Source organism: Balaenoptera ricei, chromosome 14 (assembly GCF_028023285.1).
Source record: "Balaenoptera ricei isolate mBalRic1 chromosome 14, mBalRic1.hap2, whole genome shotgun sequence".
In the NCBI taxonomy this organism is placed as follows: domain Eukaryota; kingdom Metazoa; phylum Chordata; class Mammalia; order Artiodactyla; family Balaenopteridae; genus Balaenoptera; species Balaenoptera ricei.
Window position 1 is genome coordinate 12,330,072 of NC_082652.1, and position 19,369 is coordinate 12,349,440.

At 44.4% G+C, this 19,369-nt stretch overlaps 1 protein-coding gene across 6 annotated transcripts in view; it reads left to right on the forward strand.

Annotated features, from left to right (window-relative positions):
* Positions 1–19,369, forward strand: part of TESC (tescalcin) — a 95,789-nt gene that overhangs the window by 24,888 nt on the left and 51,532 nt on the right. For all 6 annotated transcript variants that reach the window (XM_059895551.1, XM_059895546.1, XM_059895547.1 and 3 more), the window contains exon 2: positions 2,933–3,002. In XM_059895551.1, coding sequence (XP_059751534.1) covers positions 2,933–3,002 — 70 coding nt within the window. The remainder of the gene's footprint in view (positions 1–2,932; positions 3,003–19,369) is intronic.

Genomic DNA, 19,369 nt, shown 5'->3' on the forward strand with positions numbered 1-19,369 from the left:
ATCTTCCTGGACCAGGACTCAAATCCGCATTAGCAGGCAGATTCTTAACCACTGCATCACCAGGGTAGTCCCCATTAATCCATTTTGTTTATTTTTGTGTATGATGTTAGATAATGTTCTAATTTCATTCTTTTACATGTAGCTGTCCAGTTTTCCCCAGCACCACTTATTGAAGAGACTGTCTTTTCTCCATTGTATATTCTTGCCTCCTTTGTCATAGATTTATTGACCATAGCTTTGTGGGTTTACTTCTGGGCTTTCTATCCTGTTCCATTGATCTATATTTCTGTTTTTGTGCCAGTACCATACTGTTTCAATTACTGTAGCTTTGTAATATAGTCTGAAGTCAGGGAGCCTGATTCCTCCAGCTCCATTTTTCTTTCTCAGGATTGCTTTGGCTATTCGGGGTCTTTTGTATTTCCATACAAATTAAAAAAATTTTTTTTTCTAGTTCTGTGAAAAACGCCATTGGTAACTTGATAGGGATTGCATTGAATCTGTAGATTGCCTTGGGTAGTATAGTCTTTTTGACAATATTGATTCTTCCAGTTCAGTAACGTGGTATATGTCTCCATCTGTTTGTATCTTTTATTTCTTTCATCATATCTTATAGTTTCCTGAGTACAGTCTTTTGCCTCCTTAGGTAGGTTTATTCCTAGGTGTTTTATTCTTTTTGCTGCGATGGTAAATGGGATTATTTCCTTGATTTCTCTTTCTGATCTTTCGTTGTTAGTGTATAGGAATGAAGAGATTTCTGTGTATTAATTTTGTATCCTGCAACTTTACTGAATTCATTGATGAGCTCTAGTAGTCTCCTGGTAGCATCTTTAGGATTTTCTATGTATAGTATCATGTCATCTGCAAACAGTGACAGTTTTACTTCTTTTCCAATTTGGGTTCCTTTTGTTTCTTCTTCTTCTGTGTTTGCCATGGCTAGAACTTCCAAAACTGTGTTGCATATAAGTGGTGACATTGGACATCCTTGTCTTGTTCCTGATCTTAGAGGGAATACTTTCAGCTTTTCACCATTGAGAATGATGTTAGCTGTGGGTTTGTCATTTGTGGCATTTATTATTTTGAGGTAAGTTCTCTCTATACCCACTTTCTAGAGAGTTTTTATCATAAATGGGTGTTGAATTTTGTCAAAAGCTTTTCCTGCATCTATTGAGATGATTATATGGTTTCTATTCTTCAGTTTGTTACTGTGGTTTATCATACCGATTGATTTGCAGATATTGAAGAATCCTTGCATCCCTGGGATAAATCCCACTTGATCGTGGTGTATGATCCTTTTAATGTATTGCTGGATTCGGTTTGCTAGTATTTTGTTGAGGATTTTTGCATCTGTGTTGATCAGTTTTATTGGTCTGTAATTTTCTTCTTTTGTGTGGTATCTTTGTCTGGTTTTCATATCAGGGTGATGGTGGCCTCATAGAATGAGTTTGGGAGTGTTCCTTCCTCTGCAATTTTTTGGAAGAGTTTAAGAAGGATAGGTGTTAACTCTTCTCTAAATGTTTGATAGAATTCACCTGTGAAGCCATCTGGTCCTGGACTTTTGTTTGTTGAAAGTTTTTTAATCACTGTTTCAATTTCAGTACTTGTAAATGGTCTGTTCATATTTTCTATTTCTTCCTGGTTCGGTCTTGGAAGGTTGTACCTTTCTAAGAATTTGTCCATTTCTCCTAGGTTGTCCATTTTATTGACGTAGAGTTGTTTGTAGTAGTCTCTTATGATCCTTTATATTTCTGTGGTGTCTGTTGTAACTTTTCCTTTTTTCATTTCAAATTTGATTGATTCGAGTCTTCTCCCTTTTTTTCTTGATGAGTCTGGCTAAAGGTTTATCAATTCTGTTTATCTTTTCAAAGAACCAGCTTTTAGTTTCATTGATCTTTTCTGTTGTTTTCTTCATCTCTATTTCATTTATTTCTGCTCTGATCTTTATGATTTTTTTTGTTCTACTAACATTGGGTTCTATTTGTTTTTCTTTCTCTTGTTGCTTTAGGTAAAAGGTTAGGTTGTTTATTTGAGATTTTTCTTGTTTCCTGAGGTAAGATTGTATTGCTATAAACTTCCCTCTTAGAACTGCTTTTGTTGCATCCCATATGTTTTGGATCATTGTGTTTTCATTGTCATTTGCCTCTAGGTATTTTTTTGGTTCCTCTTTGATTTCTTCAGTGATTTATTAAATTTTCCATATGAGATGATGGACATTCACTAAACTTACTGTGGTCATCGTTTCATGATGTATGTGACTCAAATCTTTATACAGTATACCTTAAATTTATACAGTGCTGTACATCAATTATATCTCAATCAAACTGGAAGGAAGAAAATGAAACAATTGAGGTTATCTAAATACATTGCCCACAACAGCAATGATCAAAATTCTATTTCTTTTCCTTCCACTTCTCTTGCTTTACCAGATTCTCTGTACACTTCTTACTACGGGTCTCCCAAATCACTTCTGGCACCAGCCTGAACCACGTTTCCCCTTCCCTCCTCCTCTGTCTCTTTTAATGTGACACACGAAGCCCCTTTTTCAGTGGGGAAAATGCCCATCTCTAGGAGTGGGAGGGGAGGAAGTCAGAGAAGCAGATACCATCTCTTTAATGAGCTGAGGAGACAGAGGGTGACCTGGTTCACGTTTGTCCTGTCCCAGGAGCTGTTATTAGTAGTAATTGTCTTATTGCTAAGGGGGCAGAGCTAATAATAATAACCCCAGAGCTGTGTTACCAGTAGGGAATGGCAAACCCGTTCTCTGCTTCTTCATCCTGAGCTTCGTCTTGCCTTGGTAGGAGGTGGCGAGAGAATGAATGGAACAGGAGGGTGAGGGTGAGAGTGAGGCTCCAGCCCCCCTCCTGTAGCTCCGAGTTCAGAGGTCAATGATGCCTTTCTCACTTTTCTTTTTTCTTTTTTCTCTCCTACTTCTTAGTCTCATCTGACCAGATAGAGCAGCTCCACCGGAGATTTAAGCACCTGAGTGGAGACCAGCCCACCATTCGGTAAGATCAGCAGCTGGGTTTGGGTGTCGGACAGGGCCGTGACCCTTGGGGATGTCCCTTTCCATTTATTTCTTCCCCTGAGTGCTGGCTGGCTCTGCCAGAGCCCCTGGGTAGCCCCATTTCCTGAGACAAAGCTGTAGTTGTCGTAATGCTTTTGGTTCCTTATAGACAAGATGTCCTCAGCTGGGAGGAAAAGAATCTCATCTGTTTCTACTGGGATCAGAAAATTATAACTGGAGTGAAAACAAGGGGCGGGGACAAAGAGCTGGTCAGCTACCCCTACCTTCCCTTCCCTTCCCTGGAACCCCAGACACACATGACGGGCCTGTTGAGTGCCAGGATCATACCCAGCGCTGGGCACCCCAAAGATGAGTCGGTTGTGGTGCGGCTCAATTCAGGGGCTTGAATGCTGTCACGAGGCCCCGGCTCTTGACTCTGCTTCCTCTGGTTGGTAGTTCCAGCCTCAGGCAAGATGGTGGGCGGCAGCCTCAGATTTCTGTCAGGGAAAATCACCATTTCACATTGCGTTATTTAATGTGAATCTTGTAGAAGCCGGGCGGGTTACTTTTTTGTGAGGAGGAACGCCTTGGACTGTTTGCCTTCTTCTACGAGAGTGTGTTCAGTCTTAGGTGGTGGTTGTTATTTAGAACTAAGTTAGTGAGAAGACCTAGTCAATGAGTTGAGCACAAAATTGGTGAGGAAGCTTCGAGTTGAACTAAAGCAAGCAGTTTCCAACGTCAAATGAATACCGTTCTACCACAAACTTTCTAACAGATGTAGTTTCCTAAAATAGACATTCAGAGTCGCAAGGTTACAGTCTTTGGAACTTTAAAATAAACCTTTAAATAGTCCAGGAAAACATGTTTTTTTCTTAGTAAATGGACTTAAAATTTAACTAAGTTTTTATGGAAAGCAGCATGTAAATACTATCCACTTTCTCTCATCTGCCTAAACAAAGTCATGTTAATCCAGTGCATTATATTCTCAGAGCATCCATTTCCAGAGCTCAGTCTGGTGGTCTCAAGGTTCTGATGGCCTCTGGTCTCAGTTTGACTATATCAGAGCGGGAGTAAATTAAATCAGGACTGACTTCTTGAATTCTACACATCTCACTCACTAAGCCCAGTGAAGAGCCCAGCAAAAGTTCCTCTGGCTTCTCATTGGCTCTGATGGGGTCACATGCCCAGCGCTGAGCCAATCACCATAGCCAGGGGTTGGAAATGCAAATTGTTTTTTCCCAGAGCTGTGAGTGAGCAGGGCTGGGTCATCTGCCAAGGGCAGGGGTGGAGGGTGGAGTGATTTCCCAGGGCTTCCTTGGACCAGGGGCTGAGGAATGGGTGCAGGTCTCAGGGGAGGTGACACATGTACACCTGGATTTTGGAACATGGAAGTGTCAAGGGCAGCCTTCATTCCTTTAGAAATTCATGGGCACATGCTCTGTGCCAGGTGGGCAATATCTGTGCTGGCAGGCGGGACCACCATGCAGCTCACAATTGGGGGTGTGTGAAGGCGGGGCCCCATTTCTCAAGATAATTTTCCACCAAGTTGTGCCCCCAGCCCTGTCATAAGCTGCCTTGGGCTTCTCATTATTATGGGTCTGGGGTCCGTGGGTCTTGGCTTGGTGAGAGGTCTCAGGTTCAAATTCCACATGTGTTTTCAGACTTGGGGGAAGCAGAGGCAAAACCCAGACTTGGGAAACGTATCGTATTTGGATCATCCATATCCCTGGCTGCGTGACTTTGGGTTAATTGTTCTGTTTCTCTGAGACTGTCTCCTCCATAAAGTGAATGTGGTCATTTGGGATTTGATTTGAGCATTAAAGATGAGCAGACGCAGTATGCTTCTGCTCTGAGCTGGGTTCCTTGGCATTTGGCAAACAGGACTGTCGTCATTCGACCGTTGGTGAGGTCATGAGGACCCACCTTGAGATGTCCAAGCAGCGGCCGTTGATTATAGGGCTGGAGTGGAGGTGGGGAGCACAGATGCTGTGTGAGCAGGAGGTGGCAGTGCTGGTGGAGGCCCCTCCCACTTTGAGATTCCAGCATTGGAGCCCTGACTATGTTGTCCAGGGGGCCCCTCATGGGCCTTTGCAAGGATGTACGGAAACGTTGAGCTCTACACTGGTTCTTTTTTTTTCTTTTTCTTAATTTTATTGAAGTATAGTTGTTTTACAATGTTCTGTTAATTTCTGCTGTACAGCAAAGTGATTCAGCTGTACATATATATATTCTTTTTCATTATGGTTTATTACAGGGTATTGAATATAGTTCCCTGTGCTATACAGTAGGACCTTGTTGTTTATCCATTATTTTTTTAATTGAAGTATAGTTGGTTTACAAAGTTGTGTTAATTTCTGCTGTATGGCAAAGTGACTCAATTATACACATATATACAGACTTTTTTTAAAGTTATTTTCTGATTAATCTTTTTTAAATTTTATTTTATTATTTGGTTGCACAGGAGGGCTCCGTAGTTGCGGCCCACGGGCTCCTTAGCTGTGGCATGTGAAGTCCTAGTTGTGGCATATACGTGGGATCTAGTTCCCTGACCAGGATCAAACCTGGGCCCCCTGCATTGGGATCGTGGAGTCTTAACCACTGCGCTACCAGGGAAGTCCCTACATTCTTTTTCATATCCTTTTCCATTATGGTTTATCCCTGGAGATTGGATATAGTTCCCTGTGCTATACAGTAGGATCTTGTTGTCTATCCATCCTGTATATACTGGTTTGCATCTGCTAACCCCAAACTCCCAATCCTTCCCTCTACCTCAGCAACCACAAGTCTGTTCTCTATATCTGTGAGTCAGTTTCTGTTTTGTAGATAGGTTCATTTGTGCCATATTTTATATTCCACATATAAGTGATATCGTATGGTATTTGTCTTTCTCTTTCTGACTGACTTCACTTAGTATGGTAATCTCTAGGTCCATCCATGTTGCTGCAAATGGCATCATTTCATTCTTTTTTATGGCTGAGTAATATCCCAGTGTATATATGTACCACATCTTCTTTATCCATTCATCTGTTGATGGACATTTAGGTTGTTTCCATGTGTTGGCTATTGTGAACAGTGCTGCTATGAACATAGGGGTGTATGTATCTTTTTGAATTATAGTTTTGTCCAGGTACATGCCTAGTAGTGGGATTGCTGGATCATATCGTAATTCTGTTTTTGGTTTTCTGAGGAACCTCCATACTGTTTTCCATAGTGGCTGCACCAACTTACATTCCTGCCAACAGTGTAGGAGGGTTCCCTTTTCTCCACACCCTCTCCAGCATTTGTTGTCTGTAGATTTTCTGATGATGCCCATTCTAACTGGTGTGAGGTGATACCTCATTGTAGTTTTGATTTGCATTCTCTAATAATTAGTGATGTTGAGCAGCTTTTCATGTAACTACTAGCCATGTGTATGTCTTCTTTGGAGAAATGTCTATTTAGGTCTTCTGCCCATTTTTGGATTGGGTTGCTTGGTTTTTTGTTGTTGTTTGAGCTGTTTGTATATTTTGGAGATTAAGCCCTTGTCGGTCACATCATTTGCAAGTATTTTCTCCCATTCCGTAGGTTGTCTTTTCATTTTTTTAAAATGGTTTTCTTTGCTGTGCAAAAGCTTGTAAGTTTGATTAGTTCCTATTTGTTTATTTTTGTTTTATTTCTATTGCATTGGGAGACTGACCTAAGAAAACGTTGGTATGATTTATGTCAGAGAATGTTTTGCCTATGCTCTCTTCTAGTCTTATGGTGTCATGTCTTATGTTTAAGTCTTCAGGCCATTTTTTAGTTTATTTTTGTGCATGGTGTGAGGGTGTGTTCTAACTTCATTGATTTACATGCAGCTGTCCAACTTTCCCAGTACCACTTGCTGAAGAGACTTTTTCCCATTTTATATTCTTGCCTCCTTTGTTGAAGATTAATTGACCATAAGCGTTGGGTTTATTTCTGATTCTCTATTCTGTTCTGTTGATTCGTTTGTCTGTTTTTGTATCAATACCACACTGTTTTGATTACTGTAGCTTTGTAGTATTGCCTGAAGTCTGGGAGAGTTATGCCTCCTGTTTTTTTTTTTTTTCTCTCAGCATTGCTTTGGCAATTCTGTGTCTTTTATGGTTCCAAGTAAATTTTTGGATTATTCTAGTTCTGTGAAAAATGTCATGAGTAATTTGATAGGGATTACATTAAACCTGTAGATTGCTTTGGGTAGTATTGGCGTTTTAACAATATTAATCCTTCCACTCCAAGAGCATGGGCTATCTTTCCATTTCTTTGAATCTTCTTTAATTTCTTTTATTAATGTTTTATAGTTCTCAGCGTATAAGTCTTTCCACCTCTTTGGTCAGGTTTATTCCTAGGGTTTTTTTTTGTTTGTTGTTTTTGGTGTGATTTTAAAAGTTATTATTTTTTTACATTCCCTTTCTAATGATATTTCATTGTTAGTGTAAAGAAATGCAACTGATTTCTGAATGTTAATCTTGTATCCTGCTAGTTTGCTGAATTCATTTATCAGATCTACTAGTTTTTGTGTGGAGTCCTTAAGGTTTTCTATGTATAGTGTCATGTCATCTGCATATAGTGACAACTTTACCTCTTCCCTTCCAATCATTCTGTATATAATAGTTTGCATGTGCTAACCCCAAACTCCCAATCCCTCCCGCTCCCAACCCCCTCCCCCTTGGCAGCCACGAGTCTGTGCTCTATGTCTGTGTGTCTGTTTCTGTTTCATAGATAAGTATATTTGTGTCATGTTTTAGATTCCACATATAAGTGATATCATATGGTATCTGTCTTTTTCTGACTTACTTCACTTAATATGATAATCTCTAGGTCCACCCATGTTGCTGCAAATGGCATTATTTCATTCATTTTTATGGTTGAGTAGTATTCCATTGTGTATATGTTCTACATCTTCCTTATCCATTCATCTGTTGATGGACATTTAGGCTGTTTCCATGTCTTGCTATTGTGAATAGTCAACACTGGTTCTTTCCCAGCATGAGTGTATGTGCAAATCACCTGGGTATCTTGCTAAAACACAGGTTTTGATTCACAGGACCGTAGTGGTGCCTGGGACTCTGCATTTTTAACTGTCATGGGCAGTCTTGGTGAGGTGCCTAGAATCTGGGGATGGCACCCTGTTTGCCCTCCAGGCTTGGATAGGTGGTGCTATCCACCCCCAGGTGCTGAGTGGTCCATGTGCAGCCTCCTATTTCCCATGCCTCGTAGGTCAAGCCAGGACTTGGGAAGGTTTGAGCTGGTGACTCTGCCCGCCACCCTGCATCCCACTTACGAATCTCCTGTACACCCACTCCTGGGAGCACCATATGCATTGCCCTTTCCACCCCTGCCCTTGAGCAAGCCCTGATTATATCTACCTGGACCCAGTGAGCATCCCCTGCTCCCGAGCCCTCGGGGGCTCCCCAGTCAACGTCATGTCCATGCTCTTTAGCTAGGGTCCACCAGGGTCTTCAGCTGCTGGGTTTTGCTTTGCTGAGGTCTCAGTGTGGACACCACCTCCTCCAAGACACCCTCCTACCTCCTAACCCCCACAGATTCCTCCTGGGGGTGCCCCAGCCCAACATTTACAGCACAGAGTTGTAACTGCCCCCCTTCCTGCCACCCATCCCCTGCAACAGACTATCGGCCCCTTGCGGGGCAGGAACTGGGTCTCTTCCCCTGGCTCTGGTGCTGAGTCCAGGGCTTGTAACAGGGTGGATGCTCTGGGAGTAGTTGATCGATTGATTGAATGAATGAATGAATGAGAGAGCAAAGAAGTGAGGAACAAGTGAGTGAGCATATTGACTAGAAGAGTTCTCTATAATCCATCGAGCATGGTATAGATGAGACCTGTTGTTACTAGTAGTCTTTCCCTCACAGGGTTTATATATTCCTGGTAAAATAATTTATCTGGGGGCCTGGCACATGGGGACTGTTCACAGGTAGAAGCTATTGTTTCAGCATGTTTTGTGCTGCACAGCCTGCTACTTCCGCCTTATACAACCCCACAGTTAGTGGTAGGAACACCTATTCTCCCCGTTTGACACATGTGAAAGTAAGGCTCGGGCAGGTCACGTACCTGGCTCCTGGTCACACAGCTCGTAAGTGGAGGAGCTGATTTGAACCCGGTGCTGAAATCCCTCTGTAAGGAAGCTGGGGGCATGGCTTTGACTTGCGAGTGTCCCGTGAGGGCCTCCGTCTCCCTGCTCTGCTCTCTGAGGACCCTCCGCCCTTACCATCCTGGGATGGGGGGGTATCATTCCCAACACCACAGCGCCTGCTGCAGTGTCTGCAGTCTCTGCTGGGTGGGTAGTGTCAGCTATACACAGTGATAGCCCGGCCCAGCGTGCAGGAAGGAGGTAACACCACTCGACTGCAGCGCTTATGCAAACAGGCCTGCAGGAAGGACCTCTTCTCAGTCCCCTGCAACTGCTTTGCCTAATCCTAATCCACCCTCCAGGGCCTGGAGAAGGGCGATGGGGCAGTTTTTCCAGTCCTCCTAGGCTTTCCTGCATGTTCTCCCCGGGCAGAAGGGATGAGCGGCCCTGGACTGTGATATGGTCCCCATTCTGCAAAGGGATTCCTGTGTGACCCCAGGCTGGGCCTTCAACCTCTCTGATCCCTGGACATGTCCAGGGGAACATCCAGGAGGCCCTGGGCCACGCTGGGGTTTTGGAGCATAGAAAAGAGCTTTGTTTCTTTAGTGTCAAGATTTGTGAAAGTCGTTGACTGGGGTCCCCTGAGCAAGGCCCCCAGTACCCCAGTCTGGGAGGGGTGTGGGATGTGGCCCCTCTGCCCCCTCCCTCTCAGAGAACAAAGGTGCCCGAGAGCTTACTAGGGACCCATGGGGGAACTTCAGAATACTTCCAGTACAGAAAGCCCCTTAAAAGTGACCATTGACACCTGCAGCATTTATACATAGGCTAGTAGGACTTGTACGTTGCGTTTAAAAGCTTAATGAAGAACTGGGTTTCTGAATTTATTTGTTTATTTTTTATAAATTTATTTATTTTATTTATTTATTTTTGGCTGCATTGGGTCTTCGTTGCTGCGCTTGGGCTTTCTCCATTTGCGGCGAGTGGGGGCTACTCTTCATTGCAATATGCGGGCTTCCCACTGCAGTGGCCTCTCTTGTTGCGGAGCATGGGCTCTAGGCACATGGGCTTCAGTAGTTGTGGCACGCGGGCTCAGTGGTTGTGGCTCACGGGCTCTAGAGCACAGGCTCAGTAGTTGTGGCGCACGGGCTTAGTTGCTCCGTGGCATGTTGGATCTTCCCGGACCAGGGCTCGAACCCATGTCCCCTGGATTGGCAGGCGGATTCTCAACTACTGTGCCACCAGGGAAGCCCAGGTTTCTGAATGTATGACTTTAATAAGTTGAATATAGCTTTTAAAAAAATCCTATGGGGTAAAAATTGCGAAAATTGTCTTTAATTTTAACCCACCACTTCCTACCCATATCTGGTCATGTCCCCTCTTTTTCTGAAAAATCATGTAAGGACATCCAGAGGCGAGTTTACCCTGAGGCTTTCAAAGCCAGCGCTCAGGGCCCCACTCTGTATGGGTTCCTTACAAGGCCCAGCAACTGACTTTTTAAAGAATTCCTAATGCTGAATTCTTTTTCTTTAAGAGGGCCCCCGCAGATTATATGTGTTTCTGGACCCCCCAAACCTGAATCCACCCTGATCACAAAGCGCTCTGTTCTGAGGCCTCTTGATGAAAAATGCTTGGATAGAAAATGTTCATCTGACTCATTAATTGAGCACCTAATATGCAGAGACTTCTGTCCTCAAAAGCTTTTCTTCTAACAGGGAAGACCTTCCATAAATAAGCTCGTTAAACAATGCTGATTTTAGACAGTGAAGAAAATACAATAATGGCTTCTTGAACTCTTTCTTTCTTTAGTGGGGTCCCTTAAGCATCAAATGTTTTAAACAGCAGCCTTTGACTTCCTGATAGTGCTCTGGCAGGTTCACCAACCCCCAGAAATAGATGCGATGGAATCCTTCAAATCTAGTGATGGGGGCCAGGAGGGTGCCTGATTAGATAGAGCTGCATTACAAAAATATTTTTAGCTGCATCAAGCCACCACATGTGGAGTGATTCCCGGGATGAACGCAACCACAGATGCACACGGGGAAGAAAAAGGATGCAGTTGCCCACTGTCCAGCGCCACCAAAGCGCCAAGCAGCATTCTGATGGGCCAGACGTTAGCAAAAGTCCTAACTCCAGGGCTTGTTTTGCATCCCTCGGCCGTGCCTCTCATGGCTTTATCCAGTGAGAGGTTAGCTGTTAGCTGTGTGGTCTCGAGGGTCTCGGGGACCCTCTGAAGTTCACACCATTACCCCATTTGTCAGATCAAGAAACTGAGGCTAAGAAGGTTAAGGTCCCACAGCAGGGCCGGCTGTTGGAATAGCCAGAGCCCTGAACCACTGTGATCACATTGCTTTTCCCCAAATGAAGTCACTTTTTAACCCAGTCGCTTTGTTTTTTAACCTGTCAAATAACTAAGGATTTACTTTTTCTTTTTTTTTTTTTTTTTTTTTAACATCTTTATTGAAGTATAATTGCCTTACAATAGTGTGTTAGCTTCTGCTTTATAACAAAGTGAATCAGTTATACATATACAATATGTTCCCATTTCTCTTCCCTCTTGCATCTCCCTCCCTCCCACCCTCCCCATCCCACCCCTCTAGGTGGTCACAAAGCACCGAGCTGATCTCCCTGTGCTATGCGGCTGCTTCCCACTAGCTATCTATTTTACATTTGGTAGTGTATATATGTCCATGACACTCTCTTACCCTGTCACATCTCACCCCACCCCCTCCCCATATCCTCAAGTCCATTCTCTAGTAGGTCTGTGTCTTTATTCCCGTCTTGCCACTAGGTTCTTCATGGCCTTTTTTTTTTTTTTCCTTAGATTCCGTATATATGTGTTAGCATACTGTATTTGTTTTTCTCTTTCTGACTTACTTCACTCTGTATGACAGACTCTAACTCCATCCACCTCATTACAAATACCTCCATTTCATTTCTTTTTATGGCTGAGTAATATTCCATTGTATATATGTGCCACATCTTCTTTATCCATTCATCTGTCGATGGACATTTAGGTTGTTTCCAGGTCCTGGCTATTGTAAATAGAGCTGCAATGAACATTGTGGTACATGACACTTTTTGACCTATGGTTTTCTCAGGGTATATGCCCAGTAGTGGGATTGCTGGGTCGTATGGCAGTTCTATTTGTAGTTTTTTAAGGAACCTCCATACTGTTCTCCATAGTGGCTGTATCAATTTACATTCCCACCAACAGTGCAAGAGTGTTCCCTTTCCTCCACACCCTCTCCAGCATTTATTGTTTCTAGATTTTTTGATGATGGCCATTCTGACCGGTGTGAGATGATATCTCATTGTAGTTTTGATTTGCATTTCTCTAATGATTAATGATGTTGAGCATTCTTTCATGTGTCTGTAGGCCATCTGTATATCTTCTTTGGAGAAATGTCTATTTAGGTCTTCTGCCCATTTTTGGATTGGGTTGTTCGTTTTTTTGTTATTGAGCTGCATGAGCTGCTTGTAAATCTTGGAGATTAATCCTTTGTCAGTTGCTTCATTTGCAAATATTTTCTCCCATTCTAAGGGTTGTCTTTTGGTCTTGTTTATGGTTTCCTTTGCTGTGCAAAAGCTTTTAAGTTTCATTAGGTCCCATTTGTTTATTTGTGTTCTTATTTCCATTTCTCTGGGAGCTGGGTCAAAAAGAATCTTGCTGTGATGTATGTCATAGAGTGTTCTGCCTATGTTTTCCTCTAAGAGTTTGATAGTGTCTGGCCTTACACTTAGGTCTTTAATCCATTTGGAGTTTATTTTTGTGCATGGTGTCAGGGAGTGTTCTAATTTCATACTTTTACATGTACCTGTCCAATTTTCCCAGCACCACTTATTGAAGAGGCTGTCTTTTCTCCACTGTATATGCTTGCCTCCTTTATCAAAGATAAGGTGACCATATGTGTGTGGGTTTATCTCTGGGCTTTCTATCCTGTTCCATTGGTCTATATTTCTGTTTTTGTGCCAGTACCAAACTGTCTTGATTACTGAAGCTTTGTAGTATAGTCTGAAGTCAGGGAGCCTGATTCCCCCAGCTCCATTTTTCGTTCTCAAGATTGCTTTGGCTATTCGGGGTCTTTTGTGTTTCCATACAAATTGTGAAATTTTTTGTTCTAGTTCTGTGAAAAATGCCAGTGGTAGTTTGATAGGAATTGCATTGAATCTGTAGATAAAAGGAATCCAAATCGGAAAAGAAGAAGTAAAGCTGTCACTATTTGCAGATGACATGATACTATACATAGAGAATCCTAAAGAGGCTACCAGAAAACTCCTAGAGCTAATCAATGAATTTGGTAAAGTAGCAGGATACAAAATTAATGCACAGAAATCGCTTGCATTTCTATACACTAATGACGAAAAATCTGAAAGTGAAATTAAGAAAACACTCCCGTTTACCATTGCAACAAAAAGAATAAGATATCTAGGAATAAACCTACCTAAGGAGACAAAAGACCTGTATGCAGAAAATTATAAGACACTGATGAAAGAAATTAAAGATGATACAAATAGATGGAGAGATATACCATGTTCCTGGATTGGAAGAATCAACATTGTGAAAATGACTCTACTACCCAAAGCAATCTACAGATTCAATGCAATTCCTATCAAACTACCACTGGCATTTTTCACAGAACTTTTTCTTTTTTTAAGAAGTACTCACAACAGTGAAAGAATTGAGGCCCCACCTAGATGCTGAGGCTATTTCACTGTCAGTATTTAACGTATTCCAGGAGTTTACCAGGACTCCCTTTAAAGCCTCAGCTAGCATGATACACATTCACTTAAAAAGAAAAACCCGCAGTTACTTGTAAAACTGCCCAGGAAACAGCAGGTGTGAGTGGCCCCGGGGCTCTCACACCTGCTCAGGTGACCGTGTGAGGTCAGATGTGAGAAGGGGACCCATGAAGGCACCAGTTTGGTGTGAAAGGGTGCCCAGGTGTCCCCCAGAGCAGGAAGAAGCTTCCTAAATGGTCCTAGATTTAGAGGACTCACATAAAAAAAATTTTTTTAACAGATTCTTTTCCCAGGACGATTAATACTTGACTCAGTCCTTGCTTTACAAAAGCGGGTGTTAGGATCTTCCTTGGCGGGTTCCAGTGCCGAGGAGACCGAATGAGAAGTGAGGCTCCCTCTGCTCCTCGGGGGGGGGGGGGGGCTTCTGTTCAGGTGTGTGCGTGTGAGTGTGAGCAAGGTAACTAGTGTATAAGCCAGCTCGTTATATACAGTGACGAGGGAAACGGGGCAGAGAGGGTGCATCCCTTGGGACCACCATGTGGAGAAGGACCTTGGGACAGGTGGTCGGTGAAGGCCCCTCTGAGGTGGCCGCCCTGAGGCTGAGAGCAGCATGGAGAGAAGGGGCCGGTGTGTGGAGGGAAGAGGGAAGGATGCTGCGGGCGGAGGTGGGACCGAGCTCCGTCAGCCCCAGTGAGGAGGGGACTGGAGAGTTGGGGGCAGATCACGGAGGCCCGTCTTGGCCGTAGGAAGGACCCGAAATAAAAGACTCAGTGCTGGCTCAGAATACCACCTGGATATTAACTGCCTAATTTGTATCTCCGGCTGGGCCATCTCCTCTGAATTCCAGACTCGCCTAGCCCCTGCCCGTCCCCTTGATGTCCCGAAGGCATCTCACGCTTAACGCGTCCCAGGGCAAAGCCCCCTGTCGCCCCCCACCCCAGACCTCCCATCCAGGCTGCCATCCTCTCTCACCTGGGTTATCGTAGCAGCCACACACCCCCCAAGACCTCCTGCTCCTGTTCTCCCTGCCCCGCCCTCATACAGACCCACAGTGATGCGTGGTGGGGGTGGACTCCGAAAATGGCACTTCTCTGCTAAGAATGTTTCATCTCACCGAGGAGAATAAAGTCAGAGCCGCCTGGTCAGTGCGTGTCCTGCAGATCCCTGTGCCCACCACCCCTCCGATCTCCTGACCATCTGCCTTTTACTCCTTCTGTTCCAGCCGCGTGGACGTTCTTACTGTTCCTGCCTCAGGGCTCTAACACGCACCGTTCCTTCTTTCTAAAATGCTTTTCCCCAGAGTAGGCTTTCCACTGGCGCTTGGAGCTGGATCATTCTTGTTGGGGGTGGGGGGGCCTGTCATGTATGTTGTAGGATGTTGAGCCGCATCCCTGGCTGCCTGTAGCACCTTTTCGCAGTGTGACAGCCAGAAATGTCTCCAGACGTTGCCAGGTGTCCCCTGGGGTTGAGCACTCGCCTCCTGCGGGTCTGTGCTCACGTGTCACCTTCACCGTGAGGCCTTTCCCGGACCAGCCCACGGAGACTTGCACCAGCTCCCTGCGGTCTCATCCATCCCCAGTGTGCTCGGTGTGTCTGCGAAGCGCTTCTCACTGCCTGAGATGCTCCGTTTTCTTTTCTTTTTTCTTTTTTTTTCAAAAGTGTGTTGTTTTCCTTCTTTAGCCAATGTGACTTTGATACCATTAACTCTTAAGTGTCATTTTCTTTTTCTTTTTTAAGTTTTTGGCCACACCCCACGGCATGTGGGATCTGAGTTCCCCAACCAGGGACCGAACCCACGCCTCCTGTACTGGAAGGCAGAGTCTTAACCCCTGGGCCGCCGGGGAAGTCCCTCCGTTTTCTGTCTCTATCATTTCCCCCACTGGAACCCCAGGAGGGATCATGTCTGTCCCATCGCTGCTGAAGCCAGCACGCAGGACAGGGTCTGCCACTTGGAAGGTGCTGCAATACCTGTCGCTCCCCCTGTACTGAGTACGTGACCGGTATTGGGGTGCGGCCGGGCCGAGCATGGAGCAGCGGTGGGGGGCAGGGCGGGAAGCGCGTGCGGGGAGGAATCACATCGCTGATGCTGCTTCAGCTTCTGGAAGAGACATTTGTCCGGGGGTGGGGGGACCGGGGCTTTCCTGCCGGAATCTGTTGTGCAAAGGCATGTGGATGGGAGAACCGCCTGGTGCAAGTAGGGAATTCTCAGAGCTTCTCAAACACAAACTCGCGTACAGCTCCTGGGGATCGAGGTGAAATGCAGGTTCTGAGTCAGCTGGTTGGGCCCAGCCAAGACCCTCCATTTCTCGCAAGCTCCCGGGTGCCGCTGCCACTACTGGTCCAGACACTGCACTTCGAGCGGCTCGGCACTGCCTGGCAAGACACACGCTAGGTGAGACGTGCTCCTTCCTTCCTGGGCCCCTGTGGGCCCCCAGTTTCCCCGCTGTTTAACTATCACAAGCTCAACACTGAGTGCAGGGAGGGGGTCCGGGAGTGTAGGGCATGCGGCCTGCAGAGGAGAGAGCCCCGTGGCTTTCCTTGACGTGGGAAGCCCTGGACCAGCAGAGAGCAGGGAGGCCGGGGCTCCAGGCTGAGAATCCGCCCCAAACTTGCAGAGAGAACTTTGCAGTTGAGCTGAGCCTCAAAGCCGCCGGAAACCAACCCACACCACAAGGCAGGAGGAAGTGCCCGGCCCACCCTCCTTCGTGGTTTTTCAGTCTTTCCTTCCTTTGTGGGCTGGACACTTGTCTTGCCCTCTTTCTGGGTCCCGGATGGGGCCTCTCGGGGCTGGGTGGGATCAGATGCCCTATGAAGATCTCTCTCGTTCTCTCTCTTTAAATTAAAAACTACAACTCGAAGGAAATAGCAAGTGTGAGGAAGTGCATGGGGTGGTGAGAGCCGGCTTCAAAGCTCTTCTACTAGCTGTGTGACGATGGCTTAGTCACTTCCCCTCTCTGGGCCTCATTTTCTTGCCTGTAAAATGGTGGGGTCATTGGCATCGCCCATCGTTGGGATGTGAGGGTGATTAAACATGGCTGAGCTCACAGAGTACTCAGCCTGGCACAGGAAACATGAGGGGGACTCGAGGGAGAAAGTTGTAAACCCACAGAAGCTGTGTGCCCCTGGATCCCTCCTGGGTAGACCCCGGTCTGCTGGTCACTGGGGCAACATTGCTGGACCACTGGCCACCGTGTGTCAGCTCCGGCCCCAGCCCTGGGCTCAGGGTGAAGCAGAGCTGTTCCCACGGGTGGCAGGGAGGCCTTTGGCTGAGCTGGTTCAACCAGCCCCATGGGCACCTGGGGGCGGGAGGGGAAGAAGGAAAATGAGACTGAAACTGGCCTTTACAGGACTATTGAATCAGAACGATTTACCACGATCCCCAGGATTCGTGTGCAAGTTCATGTTTGAGAAGCGCCAAGAGTTCCCTGCTTTTTTTTTTTATTCTTTTATTTATTTTTTTATACAGCAGGTTCTTATTAGTCATCAATTTTATACAGATCAGTGTATACATGTCAATCCCAATCGCCCAATTCATCACACCACCACCCCCCAAGCCCCTGCCGCTTTCCCCCCTTGGTGTCCATACGTTTGTTCTCTATATCTGTGTCTCAATTTCTGCTCTGCAAACTGGTTCATCTGTACCATTTTCTAGGTTCCACATATATGCGTTAATATACGATATTTGTTTTTCTCGTTCTGACTTACTTCACTCTGTATGACAGTCTCTAGATCCATCCACGTCTCTACAAATGACCCAATTTTCGTTCCTTTTTATGGCTGAGTAATATTCCATTGTATATATGTACCACATCTTCTTTATCCATTCATCTGTCGATGGGCATTTAGGTTGCTTCCATGACCTGGTTACTGTAAATAGTGCTGCAATAAATATTGGGGTGCATGTGTCTTTTTGAATTATGGTTTTCTCTGGGTATATGCCCAGTAGTGGGATTGCTGGGTCATATGGTAATTCTATTTTTAGTTTTTTAAGGAACCTCCATACTGTTCTCCATAGTGGCTGTATCAATTTACATTCCCACCAACAATGCAAGAGGGTTCCCTTTTCTCCACACCCTCTCCAGCCTTTGTTGTTTGTAGATTTTCTGATGATGCCCATTCTAACTGGTGTGAGGTGATACTTCATTGTAGTTTTGATTTGCATTTCTCTAATAATTAGTGATGTTGAGCAGCTTTTCATGTGCTTCATGGCCATCTGTGTGTCTTCTTTGGAGACATGTCTATTTAGGTCTTCTGCCCATTTTTGGATTGGGTTGTTCGTTTTTTTTAATATTGAGCTGCATGAGCTGTTTATATATTTTGGAGATTAATCCTTTGTCCGTTGATTTGTTTGCAAATATTTTCTCCCATTCTGAGTGTTGTCTTTTCATCTTGTTTATGGTTTCTTTTGCTGTGCAAAAGCTTTTAAGTTTCATTAGGTCCCATTTGTTTATTTTTGTTTTTATTTCCATTACTCTAGGAGGTGGATCAAAAAAGATCTTGCTGTGATTTTTGTCAAAGAGTGTTCTTCCTGTGTTTTCCTCTAAGAGTTTTATAGTGTCCGGTCTTACATTTAGGTCTCTAATCCATTTTGAGTTTATTTTTGTGTATGGTGTTAGGGAGTGTTCTAATTTCATTCTTTTACATGTAGCTGTCCAGTTTTCCCAGCACCACTTACTGAAGAGACTGTCTTTTCTCCATTGTATATCCTTGCCTCCTTTGTCATAGATTAGTTGACCATAGGTTCGTGGGTTTATCTCTGGGCTTTCTATCTTGTTCCATTGATCTATATTTCTGTTTTTTGTGCCAGGACCATATTGTCTTGATTACTGTAGCTTTGTAGTATAGTCTGAAGTGAGGGAGTCTGATTCCTCCAGCTCCGTTTTTCCCCCTCAAGACTGCTTTGACTTTTCAGGGTCTTTTGTGTCTCCATACAAATTTTAAGATTTTTTGTTCTAGTTCTGTAAAAAATGCCATTGGTAATTTGATAGGGATTACATTGACTCTGTAGATTGCTCTGGGTAGTATAGTCATTTTCACAATATTGATTCTTCCAATCCAAGAACATGGTATATCTCTCCATCTGTTGGTATCATCTTTCATTTCTTTCATCAGTGTCTTATAGTTTTCTGCATACAGGTCTTTTGTCTCCCTAGGTAGGTTTATTCCTAGGTATTTTATTCTTGTTGTTGCAATGGTAAATGGTAGTGTTTCCTTAATTTCTCTTTTAGATTTTTCATGATTAGTGTATAAGAATGCAAGATATTTCTGTGCATTAATTTTGTATCTGGCAATTTTACCAAATTCATTGATTAGCTCTAGTAGTTTTCTGGTGGCATCTTTAGGATTCTCTATGTGTAGTATCATGTCATCTGCAAACAGTGACAGTTTTCCTTCTTGTTTTCCAATTTGTATTCCTTTTATTTCTTTTTCTTCTCTGATTGCCGTGGCTAGGACTTCCAAAACGATGTTGAGTAATAGTGGTGAGAGTGGACATCCTTGTCTTGTTCCTGATCTTAGAGGAAATGCTTTCAGTTTTTCA